General features: G+C 51.2%; 1 protein-coding gene across 4 annotated transcripts in view; it reads right to left on the bottom strand.

Annotated features, from left to right (window-relative positions):
- Nucleotides 1-2,826, bottom strand: part of FLNA (filamin A) — a 72,269-nt gene extending 69,443 nt beyond the window's left edge. For 2 of the 4 annotated variants that reach the window (XM_053371513.1, XM_053371514.1), the window contains exon 1: nucleotides 2,293-2,826. In XM_053371513.1, the coding sequence (XP_053227488.1) occupies nucleotides 2,293-2,704 (412 nt within the window). In that variant the 5' untranslated portion in view covers nucleotides 2,705-2,826. The remainder of the gene's footprint in view (nucleotides 1-2,292) is intronic. The other 2 variants (XM_053371515.1, XM_053371516.1) reach the window with 1 other exon arrangement.
- Between the last annotated feature and the right edge of the window lie 18,513 nt (nucleotides 2,827-21,339).

The following is a 21,339-nucleotide window of genomic DNA, read 5'->3' as shown; positions in this document are numbered from 1 at the left end:
AGTTTGGTTTAGTTGACTTCCTCAACAAAGGGCTATGGGCAAACCCCAACCCCAGAACAGGCTATGGATGCTCATGACTCTGAATCAACAGTGGGGATGTCTGGGCCCAGTGAATTGTCTGGGAACAGCAGATGTTTCAGCAGTGCTGCAGCTGAGCAGGCATGATAAATCTGAATGAGAGGCCACCGGAAGCTCCCTGCAAAAGCAAGGTATGCATAAGCCATTGGTTTTTCTGAAGAGCTAATGAGACATCCAGGATTCCCACATTAATGAGTCAGACCTAAACTAGAATCGGTTACTTCCTCTACCCGGCAATGGAAGAGCCAGGCTGCTCAGGGCCAATGTTACATTGTTCAGAGACACACCCATCCACAGCTTTTACTGCATGGAGTTTTTACCAGCGGAGCCACCACCAGTCAGTCCAAACCTAGATGGCTGGTAAGCTATCCAAAAGGCTCCCTTTGCTGGGACCATAAATGCCAAGCATCCAAGCAAATTCAAGCTGCCCAAGCATGGAAGCAGCTGAGAGTCACCACCCATTTCCAAGAAAAGGCTGCTCCTATTATAAGGCAAAGGGCAATTAACAGTCATTTGCTTTCTTGTATTTCTGCCAAAACAGGAGGCACTTGAACTTTTGCTTCAGGAGCTAGGGGTCCGTGGCAAAGCAAGGGGAACACAAGGATCAGTGAATTGAATGCAATCTTTGCTCAGTACACATAATTCCAATGTGAGATACTATGGTCTAGTTTACATACAGTGTTAAACCATGGTTTAAATAAACCTTAGTTAAGGTTTGGTGTTGCATACAAACCCAGGCCACCACCTTAACTACAGTTAGCTATGGTTTTGTTAGCAAAAATAAGCCATGGTTTGTTGCTGACTGTTGGTTTACTCACTTTAACTATGGATTAGCATTCCATACAAACCCAGTCAGTTCATTAGTTATAGTTTATGTATGAGCAGCTCCAGATCTATGGAGAGATAAGGAGGCTCTCCCACAAACTGGGTACTTAAAAGTCTAGCCTAGCTAAGGGCCCCATCTGGAGCCATAGCTTCTTTCTGTGTTACTGTTCATCCCCAGCATGTGCCACTGTAGCAATACTCCAGACTACTATCAGACCCTCCAAGTGTCCCCATTTCATCCCAGTTTCTGATTTGACCCCAGAATGTCCCACTTCTCCTTAGGATGTCCTTATTTTCATGGTAGAAATGTTGGATGGTATGTACTAGGGCATTACTACAGCTGGAAGAGCTCAAGAGTCCATCAACTTCCTGACACCTTTCCTTAAGGGAGAATCTTTGCCCAGACTCTGCACTGACCCAAGATTTACCCCAAAATCAGAGCAGAAAGACAAAGGCTTCCCCTTGCCTCAGGTCTCGGTTGTGGGTTCAAAGGGCTGCCGCTAGTGATCTAGGAGAGAGCAGATGTTGGCTCAACCACATCCCACTTCCACTTCCCGGGCAACTTTCCCCCTCAGTGTAGCTGTACAGTAATTCAAATTTCATGCGGCGGGTGGGGAGAAAAGGAAAAGACAAAACTGTTTGAGCTTGGAAAATGTGCGTGCGGCGCGCCAGGAGCTCGCTCGACCGGCGATTCAAAAGGCATCTACAAGAAATGGCTCAGCGGAAGGCAAGCGCCAGGCCGCCCCTCCTCCCATTCCGAAATAGTTAACGGGCCTTTCCGAAGCGGAGCGCGCCGGAGTGGGCTGGGCCAGAGATGGAGGGAGGGGGCGGAGGGCGGAGGGCGGGGGTGCAGCAACGCGAACCGAGGCCGGGCTGAAGGAAAGGGGGCTTCCCCCCCTTTTTGCAGACTCCAGACAAAAAGCCTGAAACCGGAGCCGCCTTCTGCAACCCTCCCCGCCACGCCCAGATGCAGCGCCCGCCCGGCCGCCCGCCCCACCCCTCCAGCCAGGCCTCTTCGCTTTCCGCCCCCCTGCAACTCACGCGCCACTCTCCCCAAAAGGCACCCCATGACTACAGAAATGGGACCCCCAACTCCGAGGCGGCCCCGATCCGCCGCCAGCGGTCCTTCTCCCCCCGCCCAACCCCGCCACACATCCCGCGAAGCTACGCACGCCCCCTTCGCGGGAGGGGCCAAGCGCGCCCCTCTCCTCTTCACCTGGGCCTCGCCATGTAGAGGAGAGCGGGGTGCCTTTCCAGTCTCCCCCCGCCGTAAGAGACAAACTTGGGTGCTGCCCCGCCTCCTCCAAAGACCCCCCACTTTTAGGATGCCCCCTTCAGGTCCCCTTTTCGCCCTCTCCGCCCCCCCTCCCCACTTTCGCTGGGACTTACCGATGGAGACCAGCTTGATGTTCTCTCTTTCCAGAAACTCCAGCGCCACCGAAACGTTCTCCAGCTGCATCTGCCGGAAAGTGGGGCGCGTGTTGTACTTGCGCCCCATCTTCTTCTGGCTCAGCACCTCGAGCAGCGCGATGAGGCGCAGCCCGTCCCCCAAGTCCGTCTGCAAGTTGGCGATGCGCTTGTTGACGCATTTCAGGTGCTCGTTGCACCAGCGCGTGAAGGTGTTCTGCTGGATCTTCTTCCAGGGCGCGTCCTCCGCCAGGTCCTTCTCGGTGGCCGGCATCTCGGCAGCGACCTCCCCCTGGATGCTGCTGCTGTTGCTGCCGCTGCCTGCTCCGCCGCCGCCGCCACCAACGCCTCCTGCTCCTGCGGCCTGATGGAGTCGCGCTTGAGAGCCGCTCATTATAACGGCTGGGCTCGGGGTGGGTGGGACCCCGGCGCTGGGTAGGTTGGGCCCGGGATTAAAGGCGCAGGATCCTGCAGAACGACAGAGGAGAGGGAGGCGGTGAAGTTAGGCGCGGCCAAGGGCGCACGGCGATGCGCACAGAAGAGCCAGACACACGCCCACCTCGGGGCAGCAGAGCAGGAGCCCCACTGAAGCGGCGAGCGCCTCCAAGCTGCGCGCACCTCCAGGGGCTGGTAGTCGGACGGGCGGGGCAGGAAGGAATCCCCAGACCCGAGGCTTCTGCAATCCTGTGCACGCTCACTTGGCACGCAATCCCAATTGGGAGTGCGGGGGTGGAGTGGGATCTACTCTTGAGTAAGTTTATATAAAGGCAACAGCTGCAAAAGTGCCTAGCCCACTTCAAGGTGGGTCAGCGAGCTTAGGGAGGGGTCCTGAAAAAGGAGTGAAGCGGAAGATCTGCGAAAAGGGACACGGCAGCCCAAGGAAGCCTCCATGTGCAGAAGCAGTGTACCTGCGAGGAGGAGGAGGGGGGCGCGGTTGGCCGGTTGCCCGGGCGAGGGCTTCCCGGAGGCTACTTTGGGAAGCAGGGTGGAGGAGGCCCTAAACCTCTCGGGTCCCTCTTCTGGAGCATATGGGCCTGGAATTGCAGGGTGCCAAGGCCTTTCCTTTTCGCGGGGCCCTTTGGCGAGGGGAAGGGATCACAAGGGAGAAGGGGGGGGGTTGCTTGGGAATTGCAGACGCAGCCAGACCAGCTCGCTCATTCCACACCTTCGAAAGAGGCGCGAGAGCAGCTGGGGAAAGAGTGGGGGGCGCGCCTTCCGTGGGGCCTCCTTCTCTCTCCCCCCCGTGCCCACCACTTCCTTTTTAAAAGTGAGGATCTCGGGCACCAGGCGCTGTGGTGCTGTGGGGGATGCTGTGGTGGCAAGGCGGGAGGAAAGGCGCCCTCGCCCTGGAAAGCCCTGATGCCGGCTGTTCTCTCTGTCTCCCGCACACCCCCCGTCCCAGAGAAGGAAACGAGACTTGCCCCATGAGGGAGGCAGCTCTGAAGCGGGGGGATTCTGCCGTGAGCCCCCCTCCCCAAGCTGGAAGGCGCCGGAGAAATGCCCCCGGGCTAGTAAGCGCGCGTCTCCCGAATTCCTGCGCAATGAGGCCCAGCCGGCGGGAGCTGCCCTCGCCTGCCCCTCCTGCCGCCCCCCTCCCGCCCCGGCCGGCCCTGCGCCTCTTTTGCCTCGACTGCGGCTCTGGCTGCCCTGCGTATATCTTCTTCCTGGGAGGGGTAAGATCCAGGCTCTCTCTCGGTGTCTCCCTCCCTCTCGCCCTCGACACCGCACGGCGACGGGGCCGGTCTCGGCTTGTCATCTGCTTGCAGCTGCTCGCTCGCCTGCCTGCCTTCCCTCCGCTGCGCGCCCTCTCCGACACCTACACGGCTGAGCTGCTGCTCTAGGATCGCTCCGTCAGTAGAGCGTGAGATTCTTAATCTCAGGGCTTCTACAAGAAGCAACCTTCAAAATTTTTAAAAAAATCAAAGATCCTTACCTTATAAATTATTAAAATACGTGGATATTTGTGCAGAAATGACTGCACAAACTTTATTTTAGTTCAATAAAGAAATAAAATTTTTGTTTACAAAAAAAATCTCAGGGTTTGTGGGTGCCAGCCCCCCCATGCAGCACAAAAGATTCCTGCATGGTTGGGGTCAGACTAGTTGACCTTTGTGCTCCCTTCCTATTTTATTCCTACAAGCCGCCTTCGACCCGCCATACAGAGAGAAGTGGCGTTCTGGAGCGGCTTTTATTCACAGCCAAAGAGTCCCCTTCTCTGCTGAATGGTTTGTGTTGGGTCATCTTTGGTAGAGGCTAGAGTACCTCTTAACATGTGCAAAGTCTGCTCTCAGACTGATGTAGACACACACATTTGCACATCATATGCATTCTAGGGTTAAGGGCCCTGTAATTTTTCAGACAAAAGAGAAACCCTGGCAGCCTTGATTTGTAGAAAATTAACTAGACCCAACCAAAAATGGTCTCACGTGAAGCCACCAGTTGGACTATTGTGTGATTTGGCTCAGGTATTGTCTACTCTGGCTAGCTAAGGTCCCTTTGGCTAGAAATGCCAGGGACTGAACCTGGGCAAAGGATGTCCTGCTGAGCTGCCATCACCACCTGAAGTCATGCTTCTTGGTGTCGCCACATCACTGCCTCACTCTTCCCACTCCACCAACAGAGCTAAGAGGAGCCAAGGTGGTCCATTCTCAGCCTTCTTACTTGCTGAAACTGGGCCAGGTGTGTGTGCTTTGCCATGGCCTTGTCAGTCTGTTCCAACTTGCTATGTCACTCCCATGTCACAAAGCTAAAGAGACGGGGAGAGACCTGAGGCAGGAGATGTGCAGCTACAACCAGGGCCAGCCCTACTATTAGGCAGAGCGAGGCAGCTGATGCTGGGAGACAGCAAGGCCAGTGCCAGACTTCCAGGAGGCCCTTGGCTTCCTAACAAATACACAGCAGGTTCAAAAAACAAAAACAAACCACCTACTGCAATGACAGCAATTCTGCAGCCTATGCATTTTTGGGTAAATTCCGATTGTGAGCAACCACTGTGGAAGGGAGACAATGTTGACTCTCACTCAGAAGCAGCACCTCCACCCACTGCGAAGATGGCCACCCAGAATTCCCATGAGGTCGGAGAGTGGCAGCCCAGCCCAGCCGCACAGGTGAGCACATGGCTTCCCAAAACAGGAATCCTGGGAACTACACTTCCCATCACCCTTAACAAGCTACAGTTCCTGGAATAAAGTCACATGCATGTATCTTTGTGCACACTGCAGTGTTTTTGTTTTTACAGGAGGGTAATGCCTGGGGGTCTGTAGCTGCAGAACAGCACTTCTCTGCTTAATAAGACTTCCTCAGGTCCCCTGCTCTTTTCCTATAAAAAGATGTGCTCTCTGATAATGGCAATGGCACCCACATGAGTTCCAGCTGAAAAAAGCCCTGCTCTGGTCCAAGGTGGAGGGGTGCTTTAACAGAGGGCTGAGTAACCTGTGGCCTCCCAATGCTGTTGGACTCAAATTCCTCTCATCCCCAGCCAGTAGGACAGTCAGAGGATGATGGGAGTTTGAGTTAAAGATTGGAGAGCAGAGCAATTTCTGTGCATGGAGGGAACCAGGCAGGGTCTTGCTTGTGTATTAACAGCAGTCTTTGGGATGGACAGCTGGAAGACTTCATAAGAGTCCCTTGTGCTGGAGGAGCAGTGCAACACCTACAAGTGGGAAGTGTTTGTGGTTCTGCCCCAGCTCCCATCTCTGCCCTACTCATTCCCCCACATTGCCCTGATTCAGCAAGCTGCAGTGGCCTAACGGCTTTGTCAAAGCAGCCCCAGCCCCACCCAGACTTCCTGAGACGGGTTTTGAAATTTCTCATTTTGTACCAGCTCCTGTGCACCCCACCCTGGGACTTCCCCATCTCGCAGGGCTGGGGGAAGGTCGTGGGCAGATCAGACAAAGCACTGTGTGCAGTAAGGGGACCCCTTTGCTAGAGAAGATTAGAGGAAGTGCTTAAACTCTATATATCTGGATGGGGGAGACATGAAAGCATCTGGCCCTGTAAACTGTGAAGAGATTCCTCTTCTAATTCCAGTTGCCTTGGAGGCTTACTGGAGTGACTCAGTGACGGGGTGGTAGTGGCGAAGGAACACAGCACATGTTTGGTGCCACCAGTGGGGGCTGGTCAGTTAGGGCAAATGGGGCACATCAGGTGTTGGCTCTGCCTGTCATGGACTCTGGCTCCTTGCCTTCCTCCCTACCCATCCCCTTGGGCCAGCACCGCATGGCACTCAGTATCATTTCCATCCCACAGGAACATGGGTCCCATAGTTCAGTGGTGCAGCACATGCTCTGCACACCAAGGCCCTGGGTTCAATCCCCAACCTTCAGAAAAGGCTGGGAGAAGCGCTCTGCCTGCAACCCAAGAGAGCCGCTGCCAGCCAGTGTAGCCAGTCCTGTGTTAGATGGACCCATGGCCTGACTTTGTATCAAGCAGGTTCAGACGCTCGTTGTAGAGCCAGTCCTGGCACTGGAACATCAACAGGCTCTGACAGGGAGAGGCCACTTGGTTGAGCATGAGGGCAGGAGGTGCTGTCTGTGTCCATCGCCTTTCAGCCCATTTCCTGCCCTTGGAGTCGTGCAGCCTGATCTGTTTCTTCACCAGGGCAGGCAGCCTGCTTCAAATCATCTGCACTCCCACCGCAGTGGCCTCGGACAAGCCTATCTTTCTCAGCCTCAGCTTGCTCCCCCTACTTCTGCAATATGGGGAGTAATACTATTGGCCTACCGTGCAGGGTTGTTCTGAAAGCGTATGAAGACAAAGTGTGGGATGCTCTGAATGACTGGAGCACGTATAAGTGTTCCTGTCCCCTCCATTTTTCTCCCCAGCTGAAACACGGGTGGGGGGTGGGGCTAGCTAGGGAAGGAAAAGGATACGTGGGTGCCCCCTGCTGGTCTAGCCAGGAATTGCCATGCTGCACTTTTGTGTCTCTCTCTGAGAACTTGGTCCCTTTTAAGAATCAGGACTGGAGGTTAAATTCCTCACACACAGCCTCTTTGCAGACAAATATACCTAGAAGTCAGCATTTAACGTTAAATCTGACAGGCCTCGTGCCTGTCTGGAAGGCATTATCCATCTACATAGCAGCATCTATATAGGACATTACAAGTGCTCAGAGCATATTACATAATGCATTTTCATTAAGTGAGTCTTGCAACCAGTGTGGTGGTGTGGTTAGAGTGTGGGAGACAAGAGTTCAAATCACCACTCAGCTATGAAGCTCACAGGGTGACCTAGGGCCTCTCACTCATTCTTAGCATTTTCTCCCTCACAGGGTTATTGCGAGAATAAAATGGCAAGGGGAACTATGTCCGCCCCCTTGAGCCCCTGGAGGAAAAGTGGGCTATCAATGTAATGTATAAATGGATAAAGTAATAATAAACAATATCTCTACAAGGAAAGCTGGTATCACCTCCCCTATATTCCAAGTTGTGCATATGCAACACTAAGAGTTTATTAGCTTGCCTAGGCTATGAAGTCAGCTGCGGGGATTTATAAGCAAATTATACACTTTGTGTTTAAAACAGACATCAACATGCAGTTAGTTGCTTACAGTTAAAAGGCTAGCCATGCTTACTCAAAAGTAACCCCTACTGATTCAATGGGGCTTACTTTCCCAGGTAAGTGGGATTAGGATTGCAGCCTTAGTCAAATTACTGGTGGCACATACCACAGCATACAACTAATTCATGTTATGCTTGCTTCTTCTTTTTCAGCTAAGTATTTGCGCACGCACACACATTTCCAGATTTGCAGTCCTGGGGGCAGATGTGTGGAGAACCATATTTTGCAATTATTGATGTCACTAGGAACCATTCAATAGCACCCTCTGATAGTGATACAAGATAAAAGTGTATCCACTCTTCTAAGAATGTTGCACTCCTGGTGAAGAGTAGTTTTCAGATTTTAGTAGGCACTTCTTAAAGCACTGTAACCCCTCTGGAAATCTAATTTGTCAGCTAGGGCAGGAGTGGAGGAAGAGGAAATAAATGTGTATCAGGAACAGTCAGTAAGGTTAAAGTGGCTTCCATGCGTCTGAAATGTATGGCTGCTGTTCATGCACACATATCATGGGAACAGATTTTTCCCCAATGTACATTTTGCATGCGGATTGAAGTGGAGAAAAACCACAAGAGTTTAAATGAGCAAATGCACATGCAGCACTTTTAGCTATGAGCAGTATGCAATTATTTAAACAAATGTTGTCCTTGCAACATGAAAACAGTGATCAGAAAAAGATTGGGATCCCATACTGTGTGTTCATGGTTGGAAAGCCTCACCATTTAAACAAATGTGCACCACTCACAATGGAAACTGCCATGCGTTGGTATTGGAGGAAATTAATTCTTTTCATGCACACAATCATTTATATCCATATTCTGGGTATGCATACTGTATATGGGACTGTGTGTGTGAATTTTATCTGTAAGTCGCTATAGCGGGTGGTTGTTTGCTGTGTAGACATGTGCAAATACATATGCTAAAGTTCTCAGAATGATTCTCAGTAATACACCCCAGTCATGGTGGGCAGGGCAGTGCCTTTTCTGTTGGTGTTGGGTGGCTGGGAGAGACAGTTCTATCAGGGCATTTTTACATCAGAGCCACTTAGAGGCTTGCAAAGCAGTTTCATTTACCAGCAAAGTGTCTGTTGTTGTGGCAAATGGAGGGATGGGGTAAGTGCTGGTGCACATCTCTGGTCATTGCACCCTGAAGGATCTCTTTCTTTGCCCCCTTAATGCCAACATGCAGTGTTTTACTTGCTCTTATTAGCATCTGGGGAGAAAGTAACAGGGTACACTCAGGGATGCCACTGCGATAGAGGCTAAACCTGCTCCCTCTTACCCACACCCTGAATAAGTCACCTGAAGCAGGCGAGTTCCCTTCTCATCTATGTCCCATATTGCCACCTATTTACTTTCTCCCATAGAGGTCCCATAGAAGCCTTTGAGAATCAAGACTGTGCTTATCTACATAGCCCAGCTCCTTCTCCAGAACATCCCCTCCTCCAAATCTACAGTTCATTTTTTCGGGTCTTGGGACCTGGCTTTCATAAGGAAATAAAATCTTAAATTCCTGAAATCCTGTTCTATCCTGGAGTCCCAGAGCAAGTAAGAATAAGTTAGTGAAGAACAAGTACATATGAACAGAAACATCCATTCACCAAACACTTTCAGAACTTGGTAGCGACAGGAAACATTTTGTCCAAGTTAGCTTTTGGTCACCATTGGCTTCTTCCAGGCCAGTCAGTGGGCCACCCCAAGGATTTTGGTGCTTGAGATGGCAATGCTTCTAGCTCCCCATCCTACCAATCAACATGAGGCACAGTCCTCCAGAAAGCTTCCCTACATCAGCCCCCACTGAAGTGAACGGGGTACTTTTGTGCAGTTTGCTGCCTGTCTTCCACACCGCTCCCCAGCCCCATAAAAGCACCCCAAATTCACCATTAAGTCTGCAGTCCCACCCACCTAAGCTCAGGCTTCTGCAGTCGTCGTGAGCACACTCAACACCTGGTGTGGCATCACAGACGTTCAGAAAGGGAAAGTTGATTCTTTAAGATGCTTACAGATGATGACCGGCAGTGTGTTTGCTGAGTGATGTATTTAGGAATCAATACAAGCGAGGCTTTTCCCACTGGCAACTGGTGCCAAAGGGTTCACGTAACTGGACCCTAAAATATGCTCATGCTAGGGCTCTGGCATACCGCCAAGGAAAGGCAGCTCCAGACTGTGGTTCAGCAGCCACCTTTGGCCAGCCAGGGGGCATCTTGCTGCCCTAAGCAGCTGTGCCCCCCGCTGCACAATCTGAGAGATGCACTCCAGCCACAGAGATAACGTTCAGGTTCAGCCATGGGCGTAGCCAGGATTTTTTTTGGGGGGGGAGCCAAAGTTGTTGAACATTTTTAGGAGATTGCCCCCCCCCAGTTGTTGAGCTTTCTTTGGAAAATCATGGGTAAATATACCCCCAAAGAGAAAGCATTACAGGGGGCAGGCTTCTGCTGGGGGGGGGGCAGAAACTCAGTTAACACAGTACTTTCAATGCTTCTCAATAATTTTGTGGATCGGGGGGGGGGGGACTGCCCCTTGTCCCCCCTTGGCTATGCCAATGGGCTCAGCCCTTGAAGGTATCTGCACAGGTTTCATGGGTTGAGCTCTAGCACCCGCCACAACATTGCAAGGGGTGTGTGTGTGTGTCTTTGTGCCCTCTTGGATCGCACACACCGCTTCTTTGGAACCCTTAAAAGTAGTGCAAGAGATTGGGTTGCTTGTGGAGCTGAGATGACCATAAGACACCCAGATTTGGTACAGAATGCTAATTCTTAATGCATTGCTCTTGGCCGATCATGGAAGAGACTTGGCTACCAAGGCACTCATGCAAATACAAGCTGGGCAAACACACACACACACACACACACACACACACACACACACACACACCAGCAAGAAGAGGAACCAAAGACACTTCTGTAAAGTATATTATGGATCCTACCCGACCTAAGCAGCCACTACTCATCAGTCCTGATTTATAGAGCTTCTTTGGTGAGCACTCATATTGAGAAATCATTTTCCTTGTGGTGCAGAAAATAAACTTTAAGGAATGCCTTTCATCTCCCTTCCACCTTATGGCAACCCACGGAGCAAGTAAGTCCCTCTATGGCATGGGTAGGCAAACTAAGGCCTGGGGGCCATATCCGGCCCAATTGCCTTCTCAATCCGGCCCTCGGACGGTCCAGGAATCAGCGTATTTTTACATGAGTAGAATGTGTGCTTTTATTTAAAATGCATCTCTGGGTTATTTGTGGGGCATAGGAATTTGTTCATATTCCCCCCCCCTCAAAATATAGTCTGACCCCCCACAATGTCTGAGGGACAGTGGACCGGCCCCCTGCTGAAAAAGTTTGCTGACCCCTGCTCTATGGAAAAGGCTTGGCAGGGTGGGGTGGGGGTGCCTAGCAAAAGAGATGCGTGCAGTTCCGAGGTTCTATCGATAGGTGGCCCTCTTGACTCCCTTCCCAGCTCCCCCCTCCCTCCCCCCTCTTTCCCCCACTGCTGCTCCTCCTTCAAGCAACACAGAAGAACTCCCAGCCTAGGGACCTGGCTTCATATTTTCCCCTTATTTGGAGAGTTTCATTTCTTTGGGTTTTTAAAATAACCAGCCAGACCCTCCCCAGGGCCCTGGGGGAAAGGGATATTGCAGTGGGCTGCGAATCAGGGCAGAAGGGTGTCAGTCAGCTGAGGAAGGAGCACTGGGGGTGGGGGGGTGCAAGAAGGCTATGGCTTGGTTGGGGTGGGGGCAGTGCGGGTGTGTGGCAGAGCAAGGGGGAGCCCAAGCTGTAAGAAATTAAGGCTGAAGCAAGGGTGGTGGGCCGAGTTCTTGGAGCTGGTGCTCGAAAAAACAACAACTCCTTTTACTCTGCATGACCTAATCTGGAATAAGAGTCACCCCACCCCCCACCCCACCCCACCCCACTTCTGCTCTCCTCACCAGGCTTAGGAATCCCCACTTTCCTCATGAACATGCTTTGAAAGGGCGAGAAAGCGACGGTCTGTCCCTGTCACCCCCCCACCCCAAATATTTAACAACCCCAATTGTGTGTGAAGCAGCGTAGTTGAGGGGAGCTCTGGGCTAAATGAAGGATGCAGCACTGGGAATATTTATTGCCTTCCTATCCCATCCTTCCTCCGATAAGCTCAAGGTGGTGTACCTGGCTCTTCCCATCCCAACCCTACAAGGCCGAGAGGCAGGGACTGGCTCCAAGTCACCCGATGAGCTTCAGGGCTGACTGGGAGTCTGCATGTTCTGAGTCCTGGTCTCCTAGGTTCTAGTATGACACTTTAACCACTACACTGCATGGCAATAAAAGGTTGGGGGTGTCCCACCTGTTTGCTCATTTTCCCTGACACCGGTGAGACCAAAAGCCCATTCACACAACCGCTGAAGGCCATGATGGCCATGGTTCTTTTAGTGCCTCCAGCACAGACTTTCTCCCACACGGCTGCAAGCTCTGGGCTGCCTGTGTAAAAGCTGGCCATTTCCCACCTGTCACCCAGCCACCAGGGGCTTGGCCAGCTTTCTGAGCAGTTGCGACGGCATGCCAAAAGCGGGCGCAGGCTCAGTTTAGCTACACAGCAAGAGCCGCCTTCCACTCACCCAGTTCAGCCTAGGGCAGCGTGGCAGGAAAAGTGGGCCTGTCATGAGGTAATCTGAGGCAGCTGTGAGGGGGACAGTCCATTAAACAGCAGCAGCATGTCAATGGTTGTTCTTATGCTTGCATTTTCCTGGAGAGTTCTGTTTGGCTTTCCTGCCCTCAGGCACCAAAATGCCTCAGGCTGTCTCTGCCAGAGGGGCAGCCCCCAGAGTGAGGCCAAGTGAGGCAGTAGGTTTGGGGTGCCGTGAAGGACAGCAAAGCAAACCACACTCCTGGTCTGCTCCTGTTCATTTTGGTGAGGCTCATGCAATATAACCTCCGGGAGGATGTTTGTGGCTGTTCCAGAAGCATCTGGCTGGCCACTTCAGAAACAGGATTTGGGCCTAGAAGGGCCTTTGGCTTGATCCAGCAGCCAGGATCTTCCTAGGCTCTTATGCATTGTACCCTGTGTTAATAGTGGGAGTCAGAGTAGGGTGTGTGGGACTTACTCCCTCAGGCCTGCATAAAAGTAAGGGGTAGCCCTCCATGTTCTAGTACTTCCCCAAGAGATTTTGGCAGCCCCCAACTTCCATATTAGTACCTTTTTGTTTGCACTTTCCTTAGGGTGGCCTACATCGCTTCCCCTTTCTTTTTACCCTCACAACAGCCCTGTGTGGTAGGATAAGCTGAGAGGCAGTGGATCATCTAGTGAGCTGAGTGAGGCATTGAACCTGGAGCTCCTTGGCCCTCGCTTGACATACTAACGAAGACACAGTGGCTCTTCCTCTCTGCCCCTCTCTCTTCTCCATGCACACAGACGGAGCTATGGGACAGGAAGGCTTCTGAGCTGTGGCGACGCACCTTGAGGACATCACCAGGGATTCTGTGCAAGTGGGACTGTAGTTGCCAAAAGACATGCAGGGTCTTCCTTTTTCTTATTTTTTTAATGTATTCAGCGATGCTTTAACATGTCACGAAGCAAACCAGCATTAAGGACATATCTTTTCATCCTTCCTCATTCCCAGGACATTCCTAGGGCAGCATAATTCAGAACACATTACACGTCCTAGAAGGGATCTTAAAGGTAAAGGGACCCCTGACCGTTAGGTCCAGTCACGGACGACTCTGGGGTTGCAGCGCTCATCTCACTTTATTGGCCGAGGGAGCCAGCGTACAGCTTCCGGGTCATGTGGCCAGCATGACTAAGCTGCTTCTGGGGAACCAGAGAAGCACGGAAACGACATTTACCTTCCCACCGGAGCGGTACCTACAGTATTTATCTACCTGCACTTTGATGTGCTTTCAAACTGCTGGGTTGGCAGGAGCAGGGACCGAGCAACAGGAGCTCACCCTGTTGCGGGGATTCGAATCGCCAACCTTCTGATTGGCAAGCCCTAGGCTCTGTGGTTTAACCCACAGCATCACCTGCATCCCTAGAAGGGATCTTAGGGACATCCTTATAGCATTTGGGATTGGCATAGGAAGGATGGGCCACTCAGTCTAGAACAGAGTCCTAGGTTTTTACATTCTCATCCCTTGTGTCCATACCCACCACCCACCCTGCCTATATTATTCCACCTGCCTAACCTCACCCCTTCTTTCTGATGCAATATACTTTTGGAATACTCATTCTTTCCAGGGTAATCTGCAATAACAATACTTGTACTATATTCACAATTCTAAAGCACATCGGAACCCCTTGACTGGCTCACAAAAGCTTTTATGGCAGCCTTCACTCACCTGGTGCCCTCCAGTTGCTTTGGACTGCAGTTTCCATCAGCCCTGCTACCTGGAGCCGAAGGGAGTTGTAGTTCAAGACATCTGGAGGGCCCCAGGTGTCCAATGGCTGTTCTATGGATTAATTAACTGAGATTATATCACCCCCTCCAGGTTGCATAGCCATGATTTGTAATGTGGCTTCTACCCTTAATTGTGCATTTTAAGAATGAGGAAAGTCCTCTCTTTAATTGTGAACATATAGGAATAGTTAATGACTTTTCAGGGACTTCTAATAATGCAATCCTATACTTCTCTAATCATCAGACAAGTTTAATAGGGCTTATTTCCATGTAAATTAATATAGGATTGCAGACTGCTTGACTGCAATCCTAATCCCATTTACCTGGGAGTAAGTCCTAATGAATACAGAAGGTTTTAATTCCAAGTAGACATGGTTACTGTAAGGCTGTTATCCTATGGTATGCCCAGGAGTAATCCTAATAGAATAAAGTGGGATTTATTTCTGCATAAACGGCATAAGGTCATGCTGGTTTTCACCTTACATTATCTTGAGCATGTGCCTGTGTGTATGCACTGAGAGCTAGGGGTGGGGGCTGTACTCTTTAATTACCACAATTGTATTGACACATGGGTGGTGAACAAGGATTAAGTGAGGCTGCATTCATACGATAGTCACAAAATCACACCCTTAGACTTTTTGTTAATTCATCCAGAATAAATATCACCTTCTCCTGATTAAATGCTTACAGTCACTAATGGCCATTAGAATTTCCACTTCACTCCTGAAATAATATATTTGATTATAATAACATTTAAACTATGTATGGAGGTTATTGTTTTTGTTTGTTATCATGTTATGTATTTTTGTGCTTTGATATTGCAAACCACCCTGTGATCCTTGGGTGGATGGTGGTGTAGAAATTCAATAAATAAAATAAAATATGCATTAAAATTGTTGGTGGGGAAAAAATATTTCACGTTTGCTAGTGTGGTGGAGCATGTTAGCCTTAGAGCTCAACAATTTGGGTTCCAATCCCCACTGAGCCAGAGAGCTCACTGTGTAGCTATGAGCTTCTGCATTTCAGATTAGTCTGCTTTGCCGGGTTCTTAGGAGGATAGGATGGGATAACACCATGTGCACCACCATGAACTTGCTAGGGAAAGGATAAATAATATAATACTGTACAATGTATTACATTACATTACAATTCCAAACAATGTAATGCAATGTAATACAGCTTCCAGGATTGTGAAGATGACAAGATGTTTAAAACGATGCTCAGGGGTAGCTAATTTGCTCTAATGTGTATTCTTCTCCCTTGTTCTCACCGGCCACACCCAGTTGTGGCTGACACTCAGTGGTGTCAGAAACCAACCTGGGGCACAATCACGAGCCCATAATTGCACATGCCCCATCACACAGGAAAAAAGTGACCAGAAACTTCTGCATTTTGCAGCACCATCAGCCACGAAGGCACACACCCAGAAATTGCTTAGACCAGATGACACACTTGTGTATTCGGAATCAGATGTGGTTAAAGAGGTGCTAAGAGGTGGGGCTTCTTCTCCCTGAGAAGCAGCCTCACTGTGAAACGATGCTCTGCAGCCCCCTAAGGTGGATTTGGGGGGTGGTCCCCTTAAGGACAGCAGAGTGAGAGCCAGCAAAGTTCCCACCCGCGGAGGACAAAATCCGCGGGGAAATTCTCCTGCCCCCGCCTCACTAAAATAGGCAGGGGTGCCACCGCTTCGACGGTTTGCAGGGCTTCCGAGAAGACTGTGCCCATGGGCGTAGTCAGGATTTATTTTAGGAGGGGCAGGATTCATGTTAGGGGGCGCAGAACCGAGTAATATGCGATGCCATGACTGTGCCCCATGTTATTTAGTGGGGGCACTTTAAGGGTGGCGCACGGAACCTGCGCGGGTCTATTTCGAATTCCAAGAGACTTCCCGACCTTCCCCGATGCTAGTTATCTTCTGATCAACTAATCAAAGGCAAAAAGATTTTGGTGGCTCTGGCTGTGCTGCAAGAACCACAGGCTCACAAGCTCCAGACTCGTCCTCCCAGCCCGCCTGCCGAAACCTACATAGATGCAATCCAGGCTGGCAGCAAGGTGAACTGAAAAGGCTGTTGGGTTTAACCAGGGCGTGCAGGTAAAGTCACCTGAATAAACCGATTGCGTCCATCGCCCGGGCGAGCTGGGAGGGGAGGTGCGGCGGACTGGGCGAGGAACCGCGCTTCTGCACTGAGCAGGAGTTCACGCGGGTGGCCACTTATCCCGTGTCTCTTGTACCTGATGCGTGATGCACAGATCCCTCGCCCCTGGCCGGAGGATGCCGAGGAACCAGCTGAACAAATGGTTCTACTGGAAGGGGAGTGGGGAGGTTCCGTGCCGCTGGTCCACCCAGGACCTTGCCCTCCACACCTCCCTCTCGGTCACGCGAAGAGGCCCCCGTTGCCCACCCAGGGGGCGATGGAGGGTGGGACCCGGGCCCAGGAGGGGGCGCTGCGAGGGGAGGAAGGCCCGAGACCCCGCTCGCCTTCCGCTCTTCTGCTCAGCAGCGGACCCCTTTCTTCTCCGGACCCTCCCGCTCCCCTGCTCCCTCTTCCGCGCAGCTCCCCATCCCGACGTGCCGTGCACGCGGGTCCCTCCGCCGCGTGTCCTCCTGGCTCCCCGCCGCGGCTCTTCTCAGCTTAGGCATCCCGCCGACGTCTCCTTCCTCGCTGCGCTTCCCGACCTCCCTCCTGCATCCCCAGCCTGACTTCCCTCCCTTTCCCTGCCTGGCCCACCTTCCGCCTTCCTCCTTCCCGGCGCCTTCTTCGTTCCCCCGCTCCCTCTGGCCCATCTCACCTCTCCGGACCGGCGGGCGGGCGGGCGGGCAGGGCTCGGGCTGGGGCTCCTGCCTGCCTGCCTGGGACGGGACGGGGCGGTGCGTGCGTCTCGGGCCGGAGCTGGGCTCGGAATGGCCGGGCGGCGGGCGGCGGCGGGGAGGACACCGGGCGGGCGGGCGGGCGGCTCAGCAAGCCTTAATTGGTAAAGAGCGGAGTCGACGGGAGGAAGGAGGGACGGGGGGAGGCCGGTGGCAGCCGATGGGGGGAGGAGGAGGAGGGACCCAGGCGCCGCCCCCGGGGGGAGCGCGGAGCGACGTCCACCCGGGGTACAAGGCTTGCCCCTCTAGAGGGCGCCCACGGGGAGCGCGCGGGTCGTTGGCCTTTTGCCCTCCATTGCAAGCGGGTCGTGGGAAGCTCAGCCACGGAAGGGGCATCCCCCTCCTTCCACTAGGGGGCACCAGCCACCATGTGGGGAAGGGGACTGGCGAGCGGAGGGCTCAAGCAAGGCAAAGCGGCTATGTCAAGTTTGCAGGGCTTTGGACATTGTTGAGGGGGGGACACAAGGACAGGTCTGCCCCACTCCCCAGGGGCACAATTCACAGGGCTGCCCTCCTGCACAAGCCTCCTGGAAGTTACCCGTGGACACAGGAATCCTCAAGCCCCAAAATGACCCCCCACCTCCAGGCCACCTCCCTCGCTCCAAATGCCAGACAGACCACCGCAAGCCCCCTTAACCCCCATGGCCATGCCCACATTGACCCAGGGATCTTTCCGCTTAGTCATGGTGCCACTCTGTGCCCTATCACTATGGGCTGGGCATGAATCATGGGCACAGAAGGGGAAGGAAGAGGGTCAGCTCATGAGGGACGTGGGGCACGGGGGTAGGGCGCAGAGACAGAGGGGGCAGGAAGTGGCAGGAAGTGAGGCATGGCAGGCCTGGGTCTTGAGGGTGATAAGCTGCTGCTGGGAATGGCCGCAGTCAGGATGGCTGAGTGGCTGGCATGGCTGATAAAAGACTTGAGAGAGAGAATGACAAGAGTTATAACAGGCATGGCCAAACTTGGCCTTCCAGATGTTTTGGGAATACAGCTCCCATCATCCCTAGCTAACAGGACCAGTGGTCAGGGATGATGGGAATTGTAGTCCCAAAACATCTGGAGGGCTAAGTTTGGCCATGCCTGGGTTATAAGAATACATAATTACTTATTTGTAATAGATGACATACAAAGAACCCAGAGCTATGTCTAAAAATTGGTAAACCTATCAACTTAAAAAATGGCACATGATTTGTTACCCACCTGAGTGAGTGAGTGAGTGGATGTATGTCTACAGCTGAGCAAGCCTATATGCATTGGAGTTCCTATGTGATGTGTTTACCTGCTCCATGGCATGTCTGCGTAGGTGTTTATGCAGGCACTTGTGTGCTGCAGCTTGTGTGTGTGCACATGTGTGTCAGCAGCACAGATGCATGCTTTAGGCTTGTACAATATGGAACATGGAGCCCTGAGTTGCACACCCAGTGCAGGGCAGAGAGAGGTGATCTTCCAAATCTATTTCCTTGAAGACAGAGCACATGAGAAAAGCAAGTGGACTGCTGGATCCCATATTGAGGGGAGATCCGGAAATTGTTACACCAGAAAACTGTGCAGACAGGACCAGCCGTTTAGGAGTCTAAAATGCAAATGGTCCCACTTCCTCTCCGTTGATTAATATGGGAAATGTTGGGGTAGTGCCCATCTCAGTGGCAGAATGATGCAGAAGGTCCCACAGTCAATCCCTGGCCTGTGCAGGTAGGGCAGTGAAAGACTCTTGCCTGAAACCCTGGAGAACTATGGGCCATTGGGGACCATTACTGAGCAAGATGGAAGCTTCCTATGTAAAATGAAGCACAATCCATTGGGAAGTTCTCTTGGAACAGCCTCCTCTTGAATCTGCTCCTTTGCTTAGAAAAACTTCCTGGTGGGTTGAGCCCCAAGGGCCAGATCTCCCTATCTGTCACCCTTCAAAGTGTCCAAAATTGGCTTCCTGAGGGAGCCACTCTTCTGAGGGCCAAGCAGCAAGGTACTGGCTCATCTAGTGGCAGGCTGTAGTCTCACTGCCATATACTATCCACACCTCAGGATCCTCTTCATATGAGGATGATTAAACTATTTATGCACGCAACAACAGCAACAGCCAGAATCCTATATGTGCAGAAATGGAAGGAAGGAAGAAGTGCCAACCAAGGAAGAATGGATCTTAGAACTAATAGACTAGGCAGAAATGGCAAAATTGACAGCAAGAGTAAGAGATCAAAACAATGAACTTTTATTGAAAAGTAGAGACCCCTTTTGGACTATTTGAGGAAGTATTGTGGCCAAATGAAGTCGTGAGCAGGATTCAAAATATATGTAGGAGATACATTAACAACAATTGTAATAGAGGAAATAAGTAGGATATATATATATATATATATACAACATAATGCAGCAGAGAAAGGAATTAAAAACATCATGGAGGTAAAGATGGGAAGTCAAACCGTTAAGGGAAATACGTATTAAAGTTGAAGTTGATTTGTTAAAATTTCTGAAATTTAATAACATTTGGGGGAGAGGCACAATTTGGCACACAGGAAATGACATGTGATACAGGAGGCTCCATGCAGCACGCACTCTGCAGCCGTTCTGCAGAGTGCCCGGATTGTGCCTATGGCAGTTTTACAGCCTGGCTTTCTCCATGGTGACTCAGAAACAAATCCAATGGATTTCAACAAATCCATTTCAGCCTTAATGAACGAAATGCTTTATATTGCTTTAATCTACCTATTTGTCGCAATGAACTTGGTGAGTTGCGTTGGACCTGCTCCTATATGTTCAACTCACCTAAGCTCATTGCAACAAAGAGGTAAAACATGCATGCTTCAGTGGTGTGTGCACACTGGACGAAGACAACCAAGAGCAAAAGTGTGGAGCTGCTCCTACTGACTCAGACCATTGGTCCCTCTACTCCAGGAATGACAACTCTGGCTCTCCAGGTGTTCTGTTGCCTGTGCTGGATGGAGCTGATGGGAGCTGGAGTCCATCACACCTGAAGCAGCTTCCCAATCAGACGTTTCAGACTGCAGCATGGCCACTGATGAGGGGAGTTGGAGTCTGGCAACATCTGGGGGGCACCAAGTTAAGAAATGCTGACTTGGAGGGCCACAGGTTCTCCCCCCAGCAGGTTTCCAAGGGCTCCGGTGCAGCTGCCCTTTCCATCACTCCAACCTGAGATCCTTTTTAAAAAAATGTATATGGAATACAGAGTTGAATAAGCTGCTTGTGGGGAGCATGTGGGGCAGGAAAATTGTGAATATAGAAACATCAAGCAATTTGCTTCTCTCCAATCGGTTGCTCTCTTCTTGAAAAAGGAAACAGTGCTGGGGTTCTAATACACATAAATGCCCATACACATGCACATGCACACACACTCACACAGCCCCAAAGCCATCATACCAACTGAAATGGAGGAGCATGTGGAAGCATTGTTATTGATAATAATGCCCATGTCTCAAACGAAGCAAATGAACCAGAGAAACTTTTCCAAAGCTAGTCAAAAATTGAATCCAATCGTGATGTTGCTCAGTAAGTCACCCAGTCAGTTTAATGGAATGTATATGTGCAAGGGTACAAAGTCATAGGAAGTGCAATGGGGTGCATTCCTCCAGCTGCTGCATTACCATATTTGCATACCTGGAATGAAGTTTTGTGAACATTTTAGGCTCTCACACTGGCAGGCTTTCAAAGAAGAGGAATCTTGACCCACTTTAACGCCGCCCTTCAGCAAGAGTACTTCCTTTTGGTCTGGTTGACGCAAGCGCTCCAGTTTAAGCTACGGCCGCTTCTCTTGGTTTCACACCCATACTGAGATTAGATGTTCCTTTGCTTTGAATAGGGGGTGCTGGGGGGGGGTGAGTGGATGAGGCTGCCTAGCAAAGGACTCTCAGCTCAGCTACTTTTGCCCGTAAGTGATGCTCTGCTCTGCAACGGCCTTTTCTTTGAGATATCAACTAGGAAACAATGTAAACTTGCTGGGTCTTCCAGCACTAAGTAAAAACAGCAAAGTGTCTTTTGGCAGTACAAAGACCAACAGATTCCTTGTGACATATGCTTCCTTCAGCTGTAAGTAAACACCCAACTGTGAGCCCTTAGACAGATTTGCATGTTGATCTGGTTTACATGGAGCATTCACATGGTGTAAAAAATCCTAGCAAATCCTGACAAATCTAGATTTTGAACCAAGATTAGGAGACTTCTGCAACCTCCCAGCCCACTTTGGATGTCCCTAGACTGGAGGGTTCAGGGCCATATAGAGACAGATG

Source organism: Podarcis raffonei, chromosome 17, assembly GCF_027172205.1.
Source record: "Podarcis raffonei isolate rPodRaf1 chromosome 17, rPodRaf1.pri, whole genome shotgun sequence".
NCBI lineage: Eukaryota > Metazoa > Chordata > Lepidosauria > Squamata > Lacertidae > Podarcis > Podarcis raffonei.
The sequence above is the reverse complement of the archived record's forward strand: the minus strand, read 5'-3'. Positions and strand labels throughout refer to the sequence as shown.